This window comes from Aptenodytes patagonicus, chromosome 5 (genome assembly GCF_965638725.1).
Source record: "Aptenodytes patagonicus chromosome 5, bAptPat1.pri.cur, whole genome shotgun sequence".
In the NCBI taxonomy this organism is placed as follows: domain Eukaryota; kingdom Metazoa; phylum Chordata; class Aves; order Sphenisciformes; family Spheniscidae; genus Aptenodytes; species Aptenodytes patagonicus.
The window spans coordinates 2,005,161-2,025,103 of NC_134953.1; the positions used below are offsets into that span (position 1 = coordinate 2,005,161).

General features: G+C 40.7%; 1 protein-coding gene and 1 long non-coding RNA gene across 2 annotated transcripts in view; one reads left to right on the plus strand and one right to left on the minus strand.

Moving 5' to 3' along the window:
* Nucleotides 1–1,610: 1,610 nt before the first annotated feature.
* LOC143160327 (uncharacterized) lies at nt 1,611–5,151 on the plus strand. Its single transcript, XR_012995361.1, has 3 exons — nt 1,611–1,816; nt 4,753–4,815; nt 4,970–5,151. It is a non-coding gene; the product is annotated as an uncharacterized LOC143160327 (long non-coding RNA).
* Nucleotides 5,152–7,860: 2,709 nt separating this feature from the next.
* Nucleotides 7,861–19,943, minus strand: part of GLUD1 (glutamate dehydrogenase 1) — a 31,133-nt gene continuing 19,050 nt past the window's right edge. Inside the window, exons 6-13 of the mRNA XM_076338310.1 lie at nt 18,012–18,191; nt 16,132–16,269; nt 15,017–15,154; nt 14,811–14,891; nt 13,822–13,945; nt 12,680–12,771; nt 10,173–10,235; nt 7,861–9,523 (exon numbers count right to left, since the gene is read on the minus strand). Coding sequence (XP_076194425.1) covers nt 9,404–9,523; nt 10,173–10,235; nt 12,680–12,771; nt 13,822–13,945; nt 14,811–14,891; nt 15,017–15,154; nt 16,132–16,269; nt 18,012–18,191 — 936 coding nt within the window. The 3' untranslated portion in view covers nt 7,861–9,403. The remainder of the gene's footprint in view (nt 9,524–10,172; nt 10,236–12,679; nt 12,772–13,821; nt 13,946–14,810; nt 14,892–15,016; nt 15,155–16,131; nt 16,270–18,011; nt 18,192–19,943) is intronic.

Genomic DNA, 19,943 nt, shown 5'->3' on the forward strand with positions numbered 1-19,943 from the left:
TCAGGGTTTTTTTTTCTGCATTGTAGGTCAGTTCTGAACTTTGTTGATGCCCCTTGACTTGACGCCAAGGAAGACATTAATTTAAAACCAAAATCGTTACTTTCCTCCTGTTTTTTGTGAGCATATTCTGGTAGAATTTGCTTTCAGATACAGTGAGTAATCCTTTCCCTGCTATCAGAGGACAAAATGGTGCAAAGAAGCCCCTCCCCACCCCCTGAAAACCCTCCACATCGTATTTAATTGACATAAAGTAGGACTTTGTGGTCAGTTAGAAACTGCAATGCCTGGAAGAAAACAGAATTTTTGCTGTAATGCTGGAAGGGACATTGTAGAGGAACCGTTGTTCATGAAGTGACATGTCTGGGACCAGGAGAGGTACTCCTAGAGCCTGTCTGGGACCAGGAGAGGTACTCCTAGAGCCTGTCTGGGACCAGGAGAGGTACTCCTAGAGCCTGTCTGGGACCAGGAGAGGTACTCCTAGAGCCTGCTGTGGCGGTAACTGTAGGCAGAAGATCAGTTTGATGAATAAACCCCTTGTTCTGAGGTAGGTTACACTTTTTTTCTCCCCCCTTTTCAGCAACTATTTGATCAACAGAGGGAATGCTCCTGTCCACTGCGTGAAAGGGCACGAAAGTAGTTCTGCTAGAAAAGCAGGTGATCCCAGAAAAAAAAAAAACAAACCCCAAAAGCCTAGTCGTTTGGGGTGAGAGCAGCTCCCGGCTGGCTGGACGGCATGTAGGAGTCCACGAGAGGAACCCGGGTGGCGCGGGGACCGCGTGCCTGGCAGCCCGCCTCCTGCCGCGCTGGCCGGCCCGGTGGCCTCGTTCCCACCCCGGGGGAACAAGGTGGCAGCCGGGCTTTTCGCCGCTGCGGGGCAGGTGGCGCGAGGCTGGCGTGGCAGCTCAGCGCTGCCTGGGCCCTGGCGAGGGCAGGGGCCGCAGGGCTGCGCCTCACCTCCTGCCGGGTGCCCGAGGCCCTGAGGCTGCGCTGGGACCCGCGAGGGTTCGCTGTGGGGACAGAGGGGAAGGACACAAACCTTCTCTCTTCACGCTCCTGAGCCGGGCATTGGAAACGGGGGGTTAAAATATTAATTATGACACACCATGCAATTACTAGCTTTATCTAACACAACAAAGATTTCACAAGACGCTTTAAAAAGCAGGGTTAGCTCCTCCCATTTCTTTTTATAGCCATGAATTTTAAGTCCCACTGGGGAGAAAAAAAATGTGGGCAAGAATCATCTGAAACTGGATACTTTTCTATGTAAGGTTTTGAAATGCCAAAGTTGACTTAAGCAATTCTTCAGCTGAGTGTTCCGCGATGCAGTGTTTTTCTACCCAGTTGACGATGGGCTGTGCCTGCCTGTATCTCCCCCCCACGGCACCGGCTCGGGAGCCTTTGCTCAGGACAGCTGTGGCATGCATGTTGTTTACCAACTCCTCAATATGGAAAAACAAAGCTTTCATTCCTGGGCCATGGAAAACTTCTGCTGATTAATCCACGCCCTCTCTCTGGGGAGGAAAACATAATAAATGCTAATGTCTCTTCACCCTTTTATGCCTCGTATATTAATCACCCGACAAGGGCTCGTGGCTTTTCCCTGTTCCAGTTTGCATTTGCCCTGTAACTACTGGGAGGAGTCCTGCTTTGTCTATAAAAAGCTGCACTTTGCCAAACATCGTAACAGAACCGAATTTAGGGATTCACTCACCCATCCTCTGCGGGGAGAGAGGACTGAGCGCAGCCATGTTCGGGATTGGGAAGAAGCTTGCTGAGGAAGCCACGCAACAAGCTGAAAGCGCTGCACAGGTGGCAGGTAAATACAAACCGCTGCTTTCCCTCCTCTGGTGCCTTGGGTGTTAAAGTATGTGCCCTGCTCCCACCCCTGCAGCTGGGAGCAAATCTGTCTCTTGGGCATGAACTCTGTCGATGCTGTCCTCGAGGGTGCAGTCAGTATGTCCTGTAATCTCCAAACCCTCTAACACTGTAGTAAATAAGGGAGCGATATTAACTGCTGGTTTCCCACACCTTCTCCCACTCTGGCTTTTACTGTGTGGGTGTCTAGATGATGCACCGAAGAGAGAAGAGGGCAGCGGAAAGCCAAGAGGGGAGGCAGGGCTGCTTATTTAGGGCTTTGTTTTCGAACACGAACAGCCATGATAAATATGTTTTGTAATAGTGTAGTGGATTAGCTTCCTGGAGCTCTGAGGTATTTGATCTGCTCAGTGCTGCACAAATACATGCAGCTAAGTCAGCTCCGCTCTGCTGTCAGTGCTCCAGCCCCACTGCTATTACAGCCACTCACCCCACCGAAAGCTGAAGTGCAGTTGCAGGGGCTCAGGGCACCTGAGCCATGTTTACTCCTGCGGGGAGGCTTGCAAAATCCACCCTGAATTTAAATAACAACGTGCCACTTAGATGAGCCATTGTTAGTGAAGCTTTAACAGAGATCCGCACTGGTGCGACTTCTGAAATGTTTGTGCTTAGTATAATACATGAGCAGTGGTGACTGTTTCATATTTCTTTACACGACATCTAAGTAAACTCTCAAAACCAGACATCTTGTCTGTGACTTCAAATGCAGTAGAAATATTACCTGCAGGTTATGTGCCCAATGAAGCAAGTGGAAAGCCTGCTACTTATTTACTGTCTATCCTTGGTTCAGTTTGTTAGGAAGATGAAAGATGCCTAATCCCACACCCACTGCCCCCTTTTCCAAAGTTGATTCTTAAATCAACTATTTTTATGCTGAAGCGTGGAAGAGAAACACCGGGACACGGGCAATTGGAGGGTGACCATCAATTTTTGTTTTCAAATGAAGATTTCTTCATTTCGCTTTTGCTGTACAGCAGCCCTAGAAATGCGTATTTCTGGAGGTTTTTTGACGTTCCTAATGTTTTTTTTGTATTTAACATTGTGGAAACATTATCTATGGTTTCCTATGCTGGAAGACTGATGTGGATGTTTTAGGAGTGGTATTTATCATCTTGAAGGAGCTGAGCAGTAATCTCAATGTTCAGCTGACTGAAGTAAGTGTTTCGGAGTCAACAAACTCTAAGAGCAAAGTTGTTTAAGTAGTAGCAGCAGTCCTCCCGTCCCAAGCACTTAAAGCTGAACCAGTTCTTCAGACACCAGCGGTCTGAAGCTCTTTGCCTCTGCCCTGCACACATCTTTTCAGCAAGTCCTGTGCCACAGCACAGCCCTTCCAGCTGGGCTTGGATCCTGGAACAACAACGGGAGCTCCCAGGCACCAGCCTGACTTTGGCCACTTACTTCTGTGCCATCAGCACATGCCTTGATGACGGGCAGTAAATACACAGCATGTAATTCTGAACTCGTGTCGCATCAGTGTCAGTATTGCACCCACTCCTGGGAGTATTATAAATAGAGGTACACTCCAAATCCCCATTTAAATGAAAACAAAGGGGGATTTTATGCTAGTTTTTAACTAGAACAAGACTGTCCAACTGGTGGCTGTACAACTATGAATTACCTCGTCTCTGAACTACTTCGTTGTTCCTGCACGTGTCCCGAAGGCGCAGTCCCACGAGCCATTGCTAAGCGCAGAGTGGCACAACTGGGCTTTGCAAGTATCTAAAATTAGCACCTACCCCATGGTTCCTAAAAGGAGCCATGAAATGGCTGTAACCTAAGATTGCCACGGGAAGCATTTTCCTTAACCATAGCTTATGAGCAGTGTATGCCATTCATGTTAGGAAAGTGCAGCAAAAGATGATGCATGATGATAATTAGCATGTCTCTTACGCAGTAGAAAGTGTCCTACAAACCCAAGGTGAAATAGGCCACTGGTTTTTACAAGACACTTAACGAAACAACTACTGTTGAAGAGCCATTCAATCCAAGCCTGGAGACCTTTGAAGTTTTAGAGACTCCCAGTCCACTTAAATGTCCTTCCTCACCTCAGCATTTCTCCCTCATGCAATGCCCATGAGGAATTTGGCTGCTCAGTCGCCCCCCCCTCAGTGTCTGTTGTGCAGAACGCATCGATGTTTTTTACAAGGTAGTATTTGGAGCCAGGGGGAATAAAACAAATACAGGTTCAACTGAAGGCCATCTGCCCCAAACTTTTATTTGACTCTTGTGAGCAAGACTTCCCTGATCATAGCTATTGGAAGCCAATCACCCAAATATTTATCACTATTTTCTAGGCTGCAGTTCCTCCACTTTAAGACAATACCTTCTCTTGCTCTTCATATCTCACTGTCTCCTCTACTGAACATTTCCATGCCTTTAAAACTAGCCTGATCTTTTCTAGGATAAAATTTTCCCTAGCTACAAGAAAAAGTATTAGACTATTCACTAAATTTTGATGTGCTGCTCTTAGAGCATGCCGCTTCAGACGGAGAGCATCAAGCTTTATGCAGTTGGTGGGAGAATCTTTACCAACCAAACTGCCCAAGCCTGCTCTCTGCAGATCCTAGCCAGGCTCAGTAAAAGGAAGGTTTCATTGCACCTGATTCTCTACTAGGGTTTGTTTCCCGACACTGTGGGTGACACAGACTGCAACTTCCATAATCTTCATCCGCACCAAGACACATGATAATGTGGGGAACTACAGCCAGCTTCCTAATAGCATCTCTCTCCCGCTAGACTAGGGTGCCTATTCTTATAGAATAATTTTTTTACCTTCTAGCCCTGAAACGTTTATCGAACCCTTCTAAAATACGATTACTGAGTTTAGGGGAAGGGTAAAGACTGCTGGATTTACACTTGGTTTTCTCTTAATTCCAGTTAACGCAGTGGGCCAGACTGTGCAGCAAGCAGCGGAACAGGCTAAGGATGCTGGTCAGAAAGGTACGGTAATGTTTCTGTTTACTTCAATAATGTCACGTCGGTGAAATCCCAGACAGGTCCCCCAACCCTGCCTTGCCCCTTGTCCTACACCGGGTGGGAAAGGGAAAGGTATTGCAGTGATGCTACAGTTACCTTTGTCTTTCTGTTTTAAAAGCTCTCGATGAAGTCTACAAAGTTGCTGAAACCGGTGAAAAAGCTGTAAAAAATGTAGCAAATCAAGCAACTTCATGGGGCAAAAGCTTTGGACAATGAAGATAAAAATGTAACACCACCAAAATTTTTGTAAACAAGTTTCTACTACATGTACTCTTAAATAAAGAAAATACTTATACTCTACCTGTATTGCATGTATTTCTTAGGAATCTTTTGGTTATGCGTATTAAAAAACCCACTTACAATCGCTGGTCTAGAAAGACTGGATTACTTCACAGAGCAGACAGCTAAAGCTGTGCTATGCTATTAATGCAGACAAACACTGCCTTTTTTTTTAATGAGCTAAGGGATGGCTCGGAGCGGGCACAGTGTAAAGCCAAGGACTTCAGATTTGGTCTCTCCCCCATTTTGTCACTGTGTAAGTCGTGATCGCGTGTGTGCAAGTTGCACAAGCTCAGCACCTAAAGAGCCATTACAAGACAAGGTAAGCACCTGTGCGCTTCTGTGACTGTGCTCGTACTTCTGGTCTTATCTGTAAAATTGCAGTTAGATACCGTGCTGATGACTCAAGTGTGTTTAAGGTATACATAACCACTGTAAAAGAGCACTGTGATACTCAAACTAACGCTAACAGCAGAACAAGACGTTACTGCCAGCAGAGCACTTAGCTCACCACTGAACTGCTTACCGCTGCCTGAGCTGGATCATTAGTACAACTTCAACAGCTCTGCGCAGCAAAGTATTGATGCGTCATGCAGCACGCGGTACGGCAATGGAGTCATCTACCACACTTGCAGGGCTCCTGTCAAACGCACAGATGGACAGTAATCAAGCAGAAGCTGGAAGAATGAGAACTGACCAAGCCTGGACTGTAAAAACCAGAACCAAACAAAAAACCCTGCATACATGTGAACTTGGAGTGAGAAGGGAAGAAATTACCTGCTACTGCAATGAGTAAGGAATCTGATATTACAGACTCACCAGCTACTGACAGAGTAATTTAGAGGTCACTTACTTGGCATCTTGAAATCACAGCAATTACCATTGCTCCAACACTTCTTACTGACGGTGACAGTTGCCATCAATGAAAACAGATGTAGGTCTGAGTTCTTTGCTGGGATGAAAAATGATTGTTCTACTTGTTCTTCTGTATAACAGAGATATTTTTGCATTTAGTAGTTTGCAGGAGGCATGTAACCCCAAACACCCTTATGAAATTCACTTGCAGTGTCAGAGTACTTACTGAGCCACTATTCAACACAAACTATCTACATAATCAGCACTTAATACTGCATGAGAGATTATGAACACCCACTATGGCAAGGATGTGTTTTGCTCTAGGTAGCAGGTGTGGTTCAGAGCAGGTTCAAATCCGTGCTTAAATCTAACTCCAGGTAGTGACTGGCTCCCTGCCGAACATCCTAGCAAGTTTCTTGGTGACTGCCTCGTGGCACGTAAGCGAATACAAGCAGTGACAATGTTGTTAGCCAGAAGATAAAATGTGTGGGTATGCATATGTAAGGAGAGGAGCATTCCCCAAGAAATTTGGTCTAATACCTAATTGAAGTTACGGTAGAAAACCCAGTACAGTTATAAATATAACCTACATCCCCGAGAGTGATTGCTTTCTTCAACTGTGGCTAGGAAAAGGCTAGAGCTGCTTTGCACCCAAGCCTCTAAAACCACGTTAACTCACAGCAACTGTGTGAACTGTTACCACTTTCTTCCCTCCGTTGCTGTTGCCAGGTCTTGAGAGGTATGTGCTACAAAACTTTATTTTTTTCTTTACTGTCTGATCATATTAGGACTGAGCTCAACAATGCTCAGCACCAGCGTAGCTTTAATGTACGAGGCCATTTCAGAACAGGCTATCTATCACAAGAAGTCTGGATTCACTGATACAGTTTGGTTCTTGTGTTTAGCTACAACCAAAGGGCAAATCAGCTGACGTGCTGTAATCTTAGGTCAGACTTCAGCATTAATCTCCTCAAGGATCTTAACTCTTTGATTGGAAGTACCCCAAGCTCTCCTTATACCAGCCTTTGGATACGCTCAGATTTGTGCCTCGCAGGTCTCCAACGCTGACTCTGTTAACAGGTCAGTAACTATTGCAATCAATTTGGCTGAGGCAAAATCCAGTCGACCTTAAGGGCTCCTCTCTGGGTTTGGTAAAATCACACCTGGTGGTAGCCCTACTTTCTTTCAAGACGTCCCGGGAAAAGCAGCATTAACATGTGGGTGTACAAGAATATCAGATTCTAATGAATTGGGGAATTCAGGCATTGTTCAGCTTTTGGCTTTTTTTTTCTTTTGTTCAAAGTGGGTAGGAGGTAGAAGATATCCCAGTTAGCGGTCTATGCTGGCTTCCCATATGCTCCAACACTGAAAGGGTGCCATTTTTCAAGTTTGCACAGCTAAACCAGAGGTGCTGGAGAGAAGGAGAGGAAATGTGGGGGGGACGGAGGGAGAACGACAGTAAATTAGCCAAGTCTCTTCACTGCTGCTGCACTTTGCTTTCAACAACTTTGCTGCCAGACAATGCAACTCGGCTTTTAAGATTCTTTCTCTTTTCAATAATAGAACTATTTATTTGCGACTTTTTAGCCTCCAAGTTTTGGTGGAAGTAGGTTACAATTTGTCAGAGTTGAACTGTTACAATCTTAGTTTCATATTACTATCTAGTAAATGTTTACATAAAAACTACACTGAAAGATATGATCCAAGATACAGATCTCATGTTTAGAGACCCATACCTTGATCACAGTAATTCTTTCATATTCAAAGGGTTCTCTTTTTTTAAAAAATAAATGCCAGTATATATATATACACACACTGCACTGTAGTACTTTTATAACCCTAGGTATCAGCATATACGATGGAGTAAGCAACTAATTAAATGCATCACACAGGTTTATTGCTCCATGCTAACTACTAGAATAGTTCTTCACACAAATTTGAGAGGACACAGTAAAGACCTGAAATGATTTACCAAATATACCCAACTTCAAAAATCTTTCTGACAGGCAAGTTCAAGAGACATGGTCAGTATTAGTGAGCCCCTTAGGATAACTCAGAGACAGTATCTTATCAGTAGGCATATAATGAATAAACACGTGCTGTGAAGATTCACAGACTGATTGTAACTACAGAAAGCTATTGAATGAAATAGAAAACAGTAATACACCAGCATAGTAGGTTTGGAAAGGTCAACTTTTTTTAATAACTGCTCTTCTCTCCAGGTTATGTCATGCAGTTACAAAGTAGTTAGAAAAAAAGCATGAGTTTCTGGGAGGGACTAGTTGTCTTTTAAAAAAAACATTCATATTCATTACATAAATAACATCTGGCACTTCAAGGGGACTCCACTGGACAAAAGCCTTATACTTTAAAAACTGTGCTTGATCCAATATTGCGTTGAGGTCCATCTTGTACTCTAATATGTTCAAAACTTTCAAGACCTCCTGATGACAAAAAAAAAAAAGGCTGTGTGTGTTAAGACAGTGGATTAAGTTTATAGCAGCATTCTAGCTCCTCTGTAGTTTTGCCAATGATTTCTGGGTTCAGTTTCACTTTAGCTGTTCACTGAGGCAGTATCTAATTTTCAGAACGCCTCTGAAAGGAAAAGACTGAAAAAGAATTCCAAAAAACCTCAGTATGATTGCTTACCAAATTCAGACTATCCCTTTTTCTAAAAAAAAAGGAAACAACCTATAGTCAGAATAGTTCTGTAGATACTTGATTAATAACATGACTAGAGTTGCTCGATAGTTTCAGCTTATAAAAATATTAGTCTGTCACCTTTACATACTTGATGGTGATAGTCACTCTAGCTTGTACAAGCAATAAAAGGCAGTCCTGTAACAGCAGCACAGTTAAAGAAAAAACATTGCCTAAAGAGAATCAGGCCTGAAGCTTTACTACAAATAAAAATTAGACTCCTATCAAAGTTAATCCCTGCTGGAGGCCCATTCTTCCTTTGACAATGCCACAGCATTGATCATACAAGGCCTTACTGAAAGTGCCAAAGCCAAAATTACATCATTAAACAAAAGTGCATGAAGTAATAATGAGCTAAGTGCTCATCTAGTACAGTATCTGATCTGAAGTCTGAGAAGTGGCTCAGGTGGCAAGACCACTCTTTAATACATAAAATGTACCATTTTGTTTTGTAGGCGAAATACCCAGAATGGCCCCCACAAGTGCAGATGAACTGATATCTTCAGATACATACTTGTATACAATTTCCTAATCCATGGATTTTATTGTAAAAAAAGACTAGTTTGGACTGAAACTAATTGAGAATAGAACCCACTATAATGTCAGAAGAAAAGAAAATTTTGTGGTTACATGTAAACTTGTGATAAGCTTTTTCAAGAAGAGAGGGTACATTAACGGCGAGAGGGATGGGATACAATAAGGAGGGGTAATGGCCTATTTATGTAAAGGTCAGGCCAGCCTCATTGTACACTTTGAAGACTTTCTCAATTGCATTGACATAGGCAGCTGTTCTCAGGTCCAGACCCAGATTGTACTTCATGGCAGTACGCATGATTTGCTGAAACAGAAAAGGTTACATGTGATTTCTGCGAGTTTCTCCATAGGAACTACACTAGATTTTGCTTAGAGGATCTAAGTTAGGAGTTTAAGAGCTGCTAGACTGGTATCAGAGCTCAGATCCTTTGAGGATCAAGTCTAAAATTTCTTGATTCCCCTTACAACTGAGAACTGAATGGGAAGAAAATCTTTCCCAGATTACTATATTGCCCCTTTTCAGGTCTTGGATCCACATGTACCTCAGACACAGGGACAGACAAGTTGTCTCAAGTAGTCTTTGCCCCACTAATTAAAAATACTGCATAAAGGGATTAATCTAAAACTGCTGATGGCAGAGTAAAGCAGTCTTAGGTATGTGTTCCAGATTAGTCAGGTACAAGAGGACAACTAAAAATTTTCTGATTACTACAGCTTCTACTAGAAAATACTTCCTGATTTCATCTATTAGTCTCTAATGTTTACTATACTCAGTTAAAGTTGGCCATCCCTGCACAGAGCAGAAATACCTCATACCCACAGTGACTTCCATTACCACGAACTGTTATCTACTCCTTTAATTGCAAAGAAATTCTGTAGCACACATTCAAAAACTGTCGCAAAGCCACATAAGTTCTTTCTCCTATAAGTACATTTACTAATGCAATATTTACCCGGGCAGAACGCTCCATTGTATAAGCCAACCCAGAGTGGACAATGTCTTTCTCAGACGCACCCTGCAACAACAGGAAGTAAAATCAGGGTTTAATTCAAAACACAAAAAGGAGTAGTCATATATTAGGGACAATGAGTTGGATTCCCATAATTACTGAAGGTTGCTCACTCATTTTCTTCTAATGACTGGTGTAAGAAACTAAATCGCCTTTACTGTGTTACTTGAAGAGCTGATTATGGTCAATTCGTTTCTAAAACCTCAGACGTAAACACTGGAGTCTTTTATATGCCTAGCTTCTAGATGCGTGATGCTAACATTTTTTATTGATGTTGTAACTACTGTTTTCAGCCTTCAAAACACACAGTAAATGTTAAACAAAAAAGCTCCCAAGAGTTAATAACCTATAGAAACCACTTCCAATTGTTTTGAAGACTGTCAGGTTTTAGGAAGGGCATGGATCCCCAATATATGTACTCAACACTGTATTAGCCCTAAGCAATTCCACAATAACTTTGTTCCCATTAAAATTTAAATACGCTGAACAATAAATAATTGAAGATAGTCATTCTAATTCAGGCTATCAGCTTCAATGTTCCATCATCCTGACTTGTAACTTACTAATAATTTGAGGCCTGGCTTCACAAAATACATGCTTTTCCTCAAATACCAATTTGGGCTGGATGTAGAAATTACTAGGCCAGTTTCTATGGCTTGTGTTTAGGAGATCACAGCAATCACTTTAAGCCACAGAACCTATCTACCATACTATTCATTTAGCCTAACATTTATGAAAAAGCTAGCATCATACTGGATCAGGCTAAAGGCTATTTCTGTCATCTGACAGTGGCCCAAGTTTACATGCATTTCCCCCAATTTCTTCCTGAGGAAGCATGGTTTAATGTTTTTCACCGCTCACTGGATTGTTTCTCCTCCTGAACTTGTGTTAAAAACCAAACCAACCAACCCTTTTAGCTTCCATACATCCCTTGGCAGGGTATTCCACATCTTAACTGTCTGCTGTGCTAGGAACCATCCCCTTTCTTCATTCTGCTCCTCGCTCCGCTGGTTTTGTTTGACAGCACCTCGTTCTCCTTCACCCTTCCTTCCAGTGAACAATCTATCCTTACCCATCCATTTTCACACCACTCGTTCTACAGATTACTGTCTCTACCCCAGGCCTACCTCAGGCCAATAGGACCCAGGTTAGTTCATTATTCCATGTATGAGAAGCTTCCATGTCTTTGGTCATTCTCGTGATCTTTCTCTGAACGTTCTCCACATCTACAATGTTTTAAGATACAGAGACCTAACCTGCATGCAGTATTCGGAAGGCAGGCGCGCTCTGGGTTTATATTGTGGCATCATTAGTCAGTCCTATTCTTTTCCCTTCAGAACAATCTCTAACACTGGATTTGCTTTTCAACTGCTATGGATTTCTAAGCTTGTATTTTGTCATTACTTCCAGATCTTCCATTTGAATGCAAATGGACAAGCTCACAACCCATCATTTTATATGAAAATTTCCCCACCACGTATCGCTACGCATTATATGAATAATATATGAATTATATGAATAATTATATGAATAATGCATTTTACCTGACATTTCTTTGCTCATTAATTCAGTCTTTGAAGAACATTCTACAATTTCTCAGTCAGCTCTCGTCTATATTACAGAAACAGCGTACCAAACTGTCTGTGGTGTGGGATCTTGTTGAAAGTTGTTTGGAAATCTAGGCAAACTATATCAACAAGATCTCCAAAACAAATGCTGGTAATGTTTGAGGCAGTATTTCCCACTACAAAACCTCCGTAGACTTTGATAGCTAGGGTTCAAAGAAATTATGGAATCTATATTAGACTCCTACTTCGATAGGAGTCTAATTTTTATTTGTAGTAAAGCTTCAGGCCTGATTCTCTTTAGGCAATGTTTTTTCTTTAACTGTGCTGCTGTTATAGGACTGCCTTTTATTGCTTGTTCAAGTTAGCGTGACTAACTTATCAGGTTAGCCAGCAAAAATATCAAGTGTTTCATAGCAAACAAAAGCATAAAGAAAAAACACAGGTTTTTAAGTTTTCCTTACTGGCCTGCAAAAAGAATCATTCCCTGCACCCTCCCTGGTAAAAAAACCTCACGTGGTTTGTCTAAACAATGGAGATAGTCTGTTGCTCTGAAAAACTCCACTACGTGAACGGCAACATGCAATCTAACACTAGTTACAAATACAAAATGCATCTGTATTAAAACTGTAGCTTTTTAACAATATTGGAGGTATTTTGCATGGGCTCAAGTAAAAGACAGAAAAAATAGCTTACATCCAGTATCCCTAAGCAGTTCAGATCATTTGTTTGCCTTATTTGTTTGGCCATCAGGCTAACTATGACTAATGCCTTGCTTGGGGCAAAAACCTCCGTAATAGCTACAATGGTAAAATTTAGACTGCAGTTACAATATCAGAATACAGCTACAGTAACAGTAAAAAAAACCCAACAGCAACTACTTACCGATATCCTATCTTGAAATTCTGCTGTAGGTACAACTGGAATAGTTCCACCGTGTTTCCCAAATTTTCTTTCCAAGCTTTCCTGGACAGACACTAGAAAGGAAAAAAAGCAGAGGCAAGGTAACTGAGAAGGAAAGGAATGTGCTCCCTAACAAAGGAGCTGACCCCAGGACTTTCAGCGTTCAATGGCAGGAAATGCAGACTATAGGGGCTGGGGGCAAAGGGAGTCATCTTATTTTTGTTTTCTAAGGAAAGGGAAAGATGTTGATTTACCTGTTTTTATAGGTGAATGCCTCCACTACTAGCGGCAATATTGCTATAGTACAGTCACATGGCAAGCGACTGTGGATTTACTGATCCCGCTTAGCTAAACTCATAAAGCTGATAGAGCAACCTGGATTAACTTTCCTAACATGATAGATAGCATTAGACAAAATATTTCCTGAAGTTAAAGCAATCAATTATCTCCCATTGCGCTTTGCATATACACTACTTGCTAAGAAAAAAGCCCAGTGTGGAATTTTAGGTTTTTTCCTTAAGACATGAGAAGTGCTTTGGTATTTTGAATTGATACTTATTTAATCTTCATTCTTGTAATTTAATTAGTAAGCTTTCCTAAACAACATCACAGAGTATTTCAGATGACGTAATTGGTATTCTGGCCCAGAAACTGGGAAGCACAGAACGGCCCTAAGTGGAGCTGTAGGCCATAAGCAGATTTTTACAGCACCTGTACCAATTATATTATTGCCCTTTATAGAAATCCTCTATTGTTGTATGTGCAGAACAACGTTACTCGCTCAAACTTTGAATACTTCTCAAATACCAAGTGTACAGCTGAAAGACATTTATTGAGTAATAAATATTTCATATAAGTGGTTTGAGTTCAGTATTTTCACAAAACTGAGGAAAGCATCACTTTATGAATTAAAAGATAACAGAAAAAGTATGCATTTAACTTAAGTCATTAGAATTGCAAGTCAGTTAACCTATCAAATCTTTCCTACTCTTCAGTATGCAGCAATAATACACTTGTGCGAAATTAAGGCGATTTTAAAATCCTTTTGTATTCATTTCTCCCACATTTGGTGCTTGCTAGTCCAATCCATCAATTAGATAGCGAAAGCAGAACTGAACACTTACTGAGCAAGTGGTAGTTTGAATCCCTTTCATATTTAAAAGTCAAGCGGCCGTAGCTAACGTGGTTCAAGTTTTTCAGCCACTCAAAATAGGACACCGTTACACCACCAGCGTTCAGGTAAAGATCCTGCACAGAAATAGTAAATGTCTTGAATTATGACCATGTGATGAAGACAGCTTTACTGTATTAGGGAAAAGCAAGCAGAAGTATTATGTACAAAGTATTAGTTTAAACTGCAGTACAGAAGACAATCCAGTTATTCTTCCAGGACGACACTTATCCTCTTCTGCAGTCCAGGGATTACTTCTGCTGATTTAGAAGAGGACTTGACTTTAGAACACGTGAAGTTCAGGTGTGCCTGACTGACCACTTTCTTTTATTTTAGCACAAGTTTTTAATCAAGAAAGTTAGGGCATTCTTAGGCCATCTCAGTGACTAAAGGCTGAAGATCAGCCACTCTTTCTAGCAGTATCACTTGATCAGGACACCCTTTCTCTGGAAAAAGGATATCATTATACCTGGACAGGTCTTACTCTTTCAAAATGTATAGCAACATTTATGCTATACAATCTATGATACACAGTTCTGTCAGACCATCACCCAGAGACACAATGTTTACAAACAAATTGGCCAGTGTATTTACTCTGCCTTCTTCCTTTGCTTAGTGGACTATTTAATTGAGCAAATGTCAGCTAATACTCCAAAACACAAAACTACAGATTTAAGAACTAATTGTGGATTGTTCTCTCTTCCAAATAGGTAGCCTTCATGTAATAGTTATCTTTGGTTATCTACAGTTGCAGTGAGATCTTTAAGTAATTGCTACCAATCTTAAGCAACATTGACACCCATTTTCCAGACATCAGTTGTTAAAAACCACTCTAAGAGAATGAATGGCTATTAATAAAAACCTTCAACAAATAACATCTTGCTACAATTTACAGAAATATTACCCTTGTAATGAAAATCAAAGGTCATAATAGAACCTTACAGGGATAACCATGATATTCCGCTCCAAGAAGATTTTGTCAGCTTCAGGAGTCGTAGGCCCATTGGCACCTTCAGCAATAATCTGAAAGGAATCACAGCAGAGTAGCTCAGAGGTATATGTTAGTTTCCATCCATGCTAATTATTGAATACTGGTATTTAAACAGGCCTTCTCCACTTTTCATTTGCATTTGCACTCTCCAACTTACTTTTGCTTTAACCTTGTGAGCGTTGGCCTTAGTCAACTGCTTCTCGCTGGCAGCAGGGATGAGAATGTCACAGTCTGTTTCCAGAATACTGCCCTCAAGTGTCTGTGCTTTAGGGAAGCCCATGATTGTCCCGTGTTGCTGTTTGAAGGAAGCAAACCAGGGTGTTTTTAGTGTGTGTGTACTTGTTTGACTTCCTTCCCTTCTTCTAACTTTCAAAAAAAGAAAGACGGGAGAAGCAACAGTACTAGAAAGACAGCACATAACATAATTCCTATCTTTACTTAGATTAGGCATAAGAAGCAAGCTACAAAGCTTGGATAACAGTCCAAGTTGCCATGATTGAGCCATAACTGCTCTCTGGCCAAAGACACTGATAACCATTCGGGCTCTAGAGTACTTCATTCTTTTGAGAAAGGGGCGATAATGACATTCAAATGCTCCCTATGCATTTGAATGAAGAAGACACATCAATTAAGCCCCTTAGAAACTCTAAGTGGAAGATCGTATTTTAGTGCCTGTGAACTGTCCCCTCAAGACTGCATTGCCTGGAAACTGAAATAAAAAGACCATATCCAGCTTTCATTATAAACTACATATTCAAGTCACACTACCAGGCAAGCTTCCATTTTTTCAGAAACATCCAATAGGTAAGAAGCAGAAAAAGTGCACTTTGAAGTGTTAAATGTCCATACGCTTGTGATTCTCAATCAGGAATCATTTAGGAACCTCCTTGCCCTGGTTCCTTGAAACATCCTCCCTAGTTTAGTCATAAGAAAGGCAAAATAATCATGAACTCTGATTCTGAAACCAAAGTAATTAGCACGCACACATGCAAGCCCTTGCCATTTTTCTGAGAGTTGGGTCAAAGGGTAAAAAAAGTACAACATTATAAACCGAAGAGACATCCAAAGCCACAAGATCAGTTAGTGTTAACCACCTGCATTCATATTGGGGATAAGGAGAAAGCCAGAAGAATCAACATTCGTAAGCCATTTTGTAAGTACTAATTGCAGCACGATCTAAAAATCACAAATAAACACCAGTCTATACAGTCATGCTATGTGCTTGCAAAGCTGACAAAGATGAAACTATTTCTGCTCAGCTAAGTGACATACCAATTTGTAATCTTCTAGTTCCTTTGGGTCAATCCCATCGGGATTCCAGATAGAACCATTAAACTCTCCAACAGCAACGCACTTTGCTCCAAAACGATGCAAGTATCTCATAGAATGCAAGCCCACGTTACCAAATCCCTGAAGGTGGAAAGAGAAAGGGAAAAGTAGTTAACCCTTCAGCAAAAATAATGATTACTGCTAAGGCTTATATAGCTTTGAATAGTTCTTCACCTATTGGCATATCTTGGCATTAGATGATGTGTATAGGAAAGATGGAAGAAATCTACATGCGTTCTATTCTAGTCTGAATACCATTGTAGAAATTATGTGTTGTAGCCAGCAATGTACAGTTGTACTACATTTTTTATACTGGAAATACAGAAGGGAAGCATTAATGCTACTGTGAAAGTGTCAAAACTATGATATTTATCAACATAGGAACATTACGTGTATCTATTTTATAACTGGCACTGTCAGAGGGATTCACAGATTTTTGTATGACTATTCAAAGGTTTGACTAACATTTGCAAGCCAAGAAATAGTCCCATTTAATTTGGGTAAGGAAGGCTTACAAGTGTAAAACGCATCCCACAATGGGAAGCATTAAACAAGAATATCATTAACTCTTCACATTAAAACATACAAACTAGTAGGAAGCTATGTCATTTCTGAAGTGGTCCTGTACAAAACAGATTGCCTATATTTAAATTTAGATAATCTTGTATTTAATTAGCATTTTTTACATCCTTACTGGTGTAGAAAACCTAATTCCAGGCCATTATTCAACATTCTGGAAGGAACACACATGGCAGACCAAAAGGTCACATGATCCATGCCAAAAGTTTGTAGTAAGATTCTATGCTGGGGAAAAAGCTGAATATTAAATTCCTGTGTAACATAGCTCCAATTATATTTAGGATTTTTGTTTATATATTAGAAGCAAACTTCAATACAACAGTTTGTCATGCATTAGGTCTCTTTGCAACGCTGTATCCTCGTTTCCCTAGAAAAATCTTCAGCTATTCTTATGGCCATATTTTCAGGCTAAATTAAGCTTAAGCGCCTGTTAGTTAGCCCTCTGCCAGGCACAAAAATGCCAAAGTGCAGGGAAATGAGTGTGCTGCTGGGTCCGTGCAGGGCAGAGATGTTTGTTTCAGCCCACTGGTTAACTAGAGCACAACTAGGAGCTTACAATTACCCTGCTATTTCTAACAACCAGTGCATTGGTACTAAAAACAACAAAACAAAGCTATTCCTCAAATCCTCCATTTAACATGCTGTTCAAAGCTGAACAGAACAAGTTATTTCTTCAAAATTTTAAGAATGATAACGTGTATTACTGAATACCAAACCCCTTCAAAATTCAACTACATAAATCCTGAAGTCTTATGAACACCAAAAATGTACATTCAACCCTACAAATTTAGGGGTAAGGTATTGGTTTCTACTTTTCTAACTCCTCATTGCATAGTGGAACAAGAACATAACCCCCAATTCCTTCTCTCTAAATTTTTCTATCCCAAAACAGTGCAACAAATTTTGTGTAGGCAGAAACAGTGTCACAGCTCATTGAAGTGTACAATGCCTTAGTTTGAAGAACTCCTGTAACAGTATTTCACTCTTTTCTTTGCAGCCTATGTTTATAAAGACTGGAGATTTGGCTTTGTGCCTGTAGAGTGCAATTGAAAGTTCAGTTTTGATAAAACAGTCCAAAATAAAGGGCACCTATGTTGCTTGAAAAGCGTTTCTGAAGTTTGAGAGTAAAGGTTAACTTGGAAGTCGTAAAACCCTAACAGGATTTATTGCTACAGCCTTTTTTAAAAGCAGCTCTGCTGGAAGTTTGTTTACTACTTTTTCCCTGCAGTTGAAGGAAAAGTTACCTGAACAGCAAATGTTTTATCCCCAAATCCAGGAGTCATTCCTAATATACTCATATATGATGCTTCATTGATGAAATTTTCAATTCCATGGAAGAGCCCACGACCAGTTGCAGATATACGTCCATGGATCCCACCCTGGCTGATGGGTTTACCAGTTACACATGCATGTGCGTTAATATCCTGTAAAACAGTGAAGGACTTGTGAGCTATGGAATTAATCAAACAGCTGGAACAAGAAGTTTTGTACACTTTAGAGATAAGGGAAAACAGGAATCGTAAGAGTCTGAACACGATATAGTTTATACACAGTTAGTTTGTAAAGATGATTTCCTTCCTGAGTTTGTGTGACCGCCTTCTCAGAAGTATTCTAGTAGATGTCAGGAAAATTGCATAATGCAGTATTGGATATATTCTGTAATTTTTTGTTGTATTTAAGTATACATGTTAACTTCAGTCTGTGGTTAATTAGTTATGGTGACATCCATGTTGCACTGTTAGCAATGAGCAGACCTTTGACAAATCAAAAAGCTTTGAGGGATATGTTTCTCAAAATTAGCTCCGATTACAGCCATAATTTCCATCATTATTCTTGACATTTTAATCTTTTAAAGGGCTCAGACATATCCTTGGGCTGTTTTTTAATCATCTTTAAACAGTGTTTAGTGTTCCTTTATACCAAATTTTGAAGCAACAATAGAAGCCTAATACCTTCCTGTTGTTGATCTCAGAGGAAAATCTACAGTACAAAGGTCACATGGGAAAAGTTAGATAAGTATTTACCACTTTTATTCAGAAAAGCAATATATACAATCAAGCCTCTATCATTAATTTGGTGGTAATAAAATTACATTTTCCATATGTTAGACAGCTAGCCAAGATAAAATAGACTATTTAAAACCAGAGTTAATTCTTCAAATTGAAATGAATAACTTAAACTTCTTCCAAACTAGACACTGTTTGGGCATCCCTCTTCTGCCACCACTGGTTCCCATGCTCCCACACCCTGGGAGCGCAGTCACGCAGTGGCTTGGCATCCAATGCAAGGGAAAGAGTAGGGATGAAAGGGAATCCACTGAAATGAGTCTGCCAGCAGCCGGATGGGTTTCTATTCCACCAGCCACATATTCACTGGGAGGTTCCCTCTTCTCCATCACTTGTGCCAAATGCATTTGCATGCCTGTGGCATGACCGCAAGATGCTTGGTGAGAGGAAGGAAAGGAACAGACAAAAGTAAGTGGAGGCAGAATGGCAGGAGATGACTAGACCCATAATGGAAACGAAAACTATTCATTATTTGAAAATGATAGTGAGTTAACCTTATAAAGCCAAAGATAACCGCTCTTTAAAAACAATAAAAGTGATGCTGGGCTTGCATCACAAAATTCCTAATTCAGCTTCCCAAAATGTAGCTGCATTGCTCCCATTAAGCTGTATGCTCCCTCTGGTGGCATATCAACTATAAACAAGATCTGTGGTGGTCCCAGCAAAACAACTTGGCCCGGCATTTTGATGTATTTTTAGGTTTTCATTCTGTTTCAGATTGAAACTACATTTTAGCCTTCAAGCATTCACAAAGGAGGAAGTATGTTTTATAAATACTTGAAGAAATACAGCCTCCCACCATACATAAGAATGTATTTATTCAAGTCCCTCACGTGTCCCAAAAGTCAGCTGGATGTGTCAGGAAGTACAGAAGAGCGGAAAGGATGAATTTAATCAAAAACTTTAGCCATATATAATTCAGTGACCCAGCAACTTAAGATAGATTTTCTGGAACAGTTAACATGGTAGTTATTAAAGACTTGCATGGTTTGGCAAGAAAACAGAGCATGAGGTGAGGGCAGGTCTGAGTCTTCTTGAAGTCACATATACAAACCACAGTCGATGTCAAAGTCCTAAAAACTCTGGTTTTAAGTCAATCAAAAAAATGTT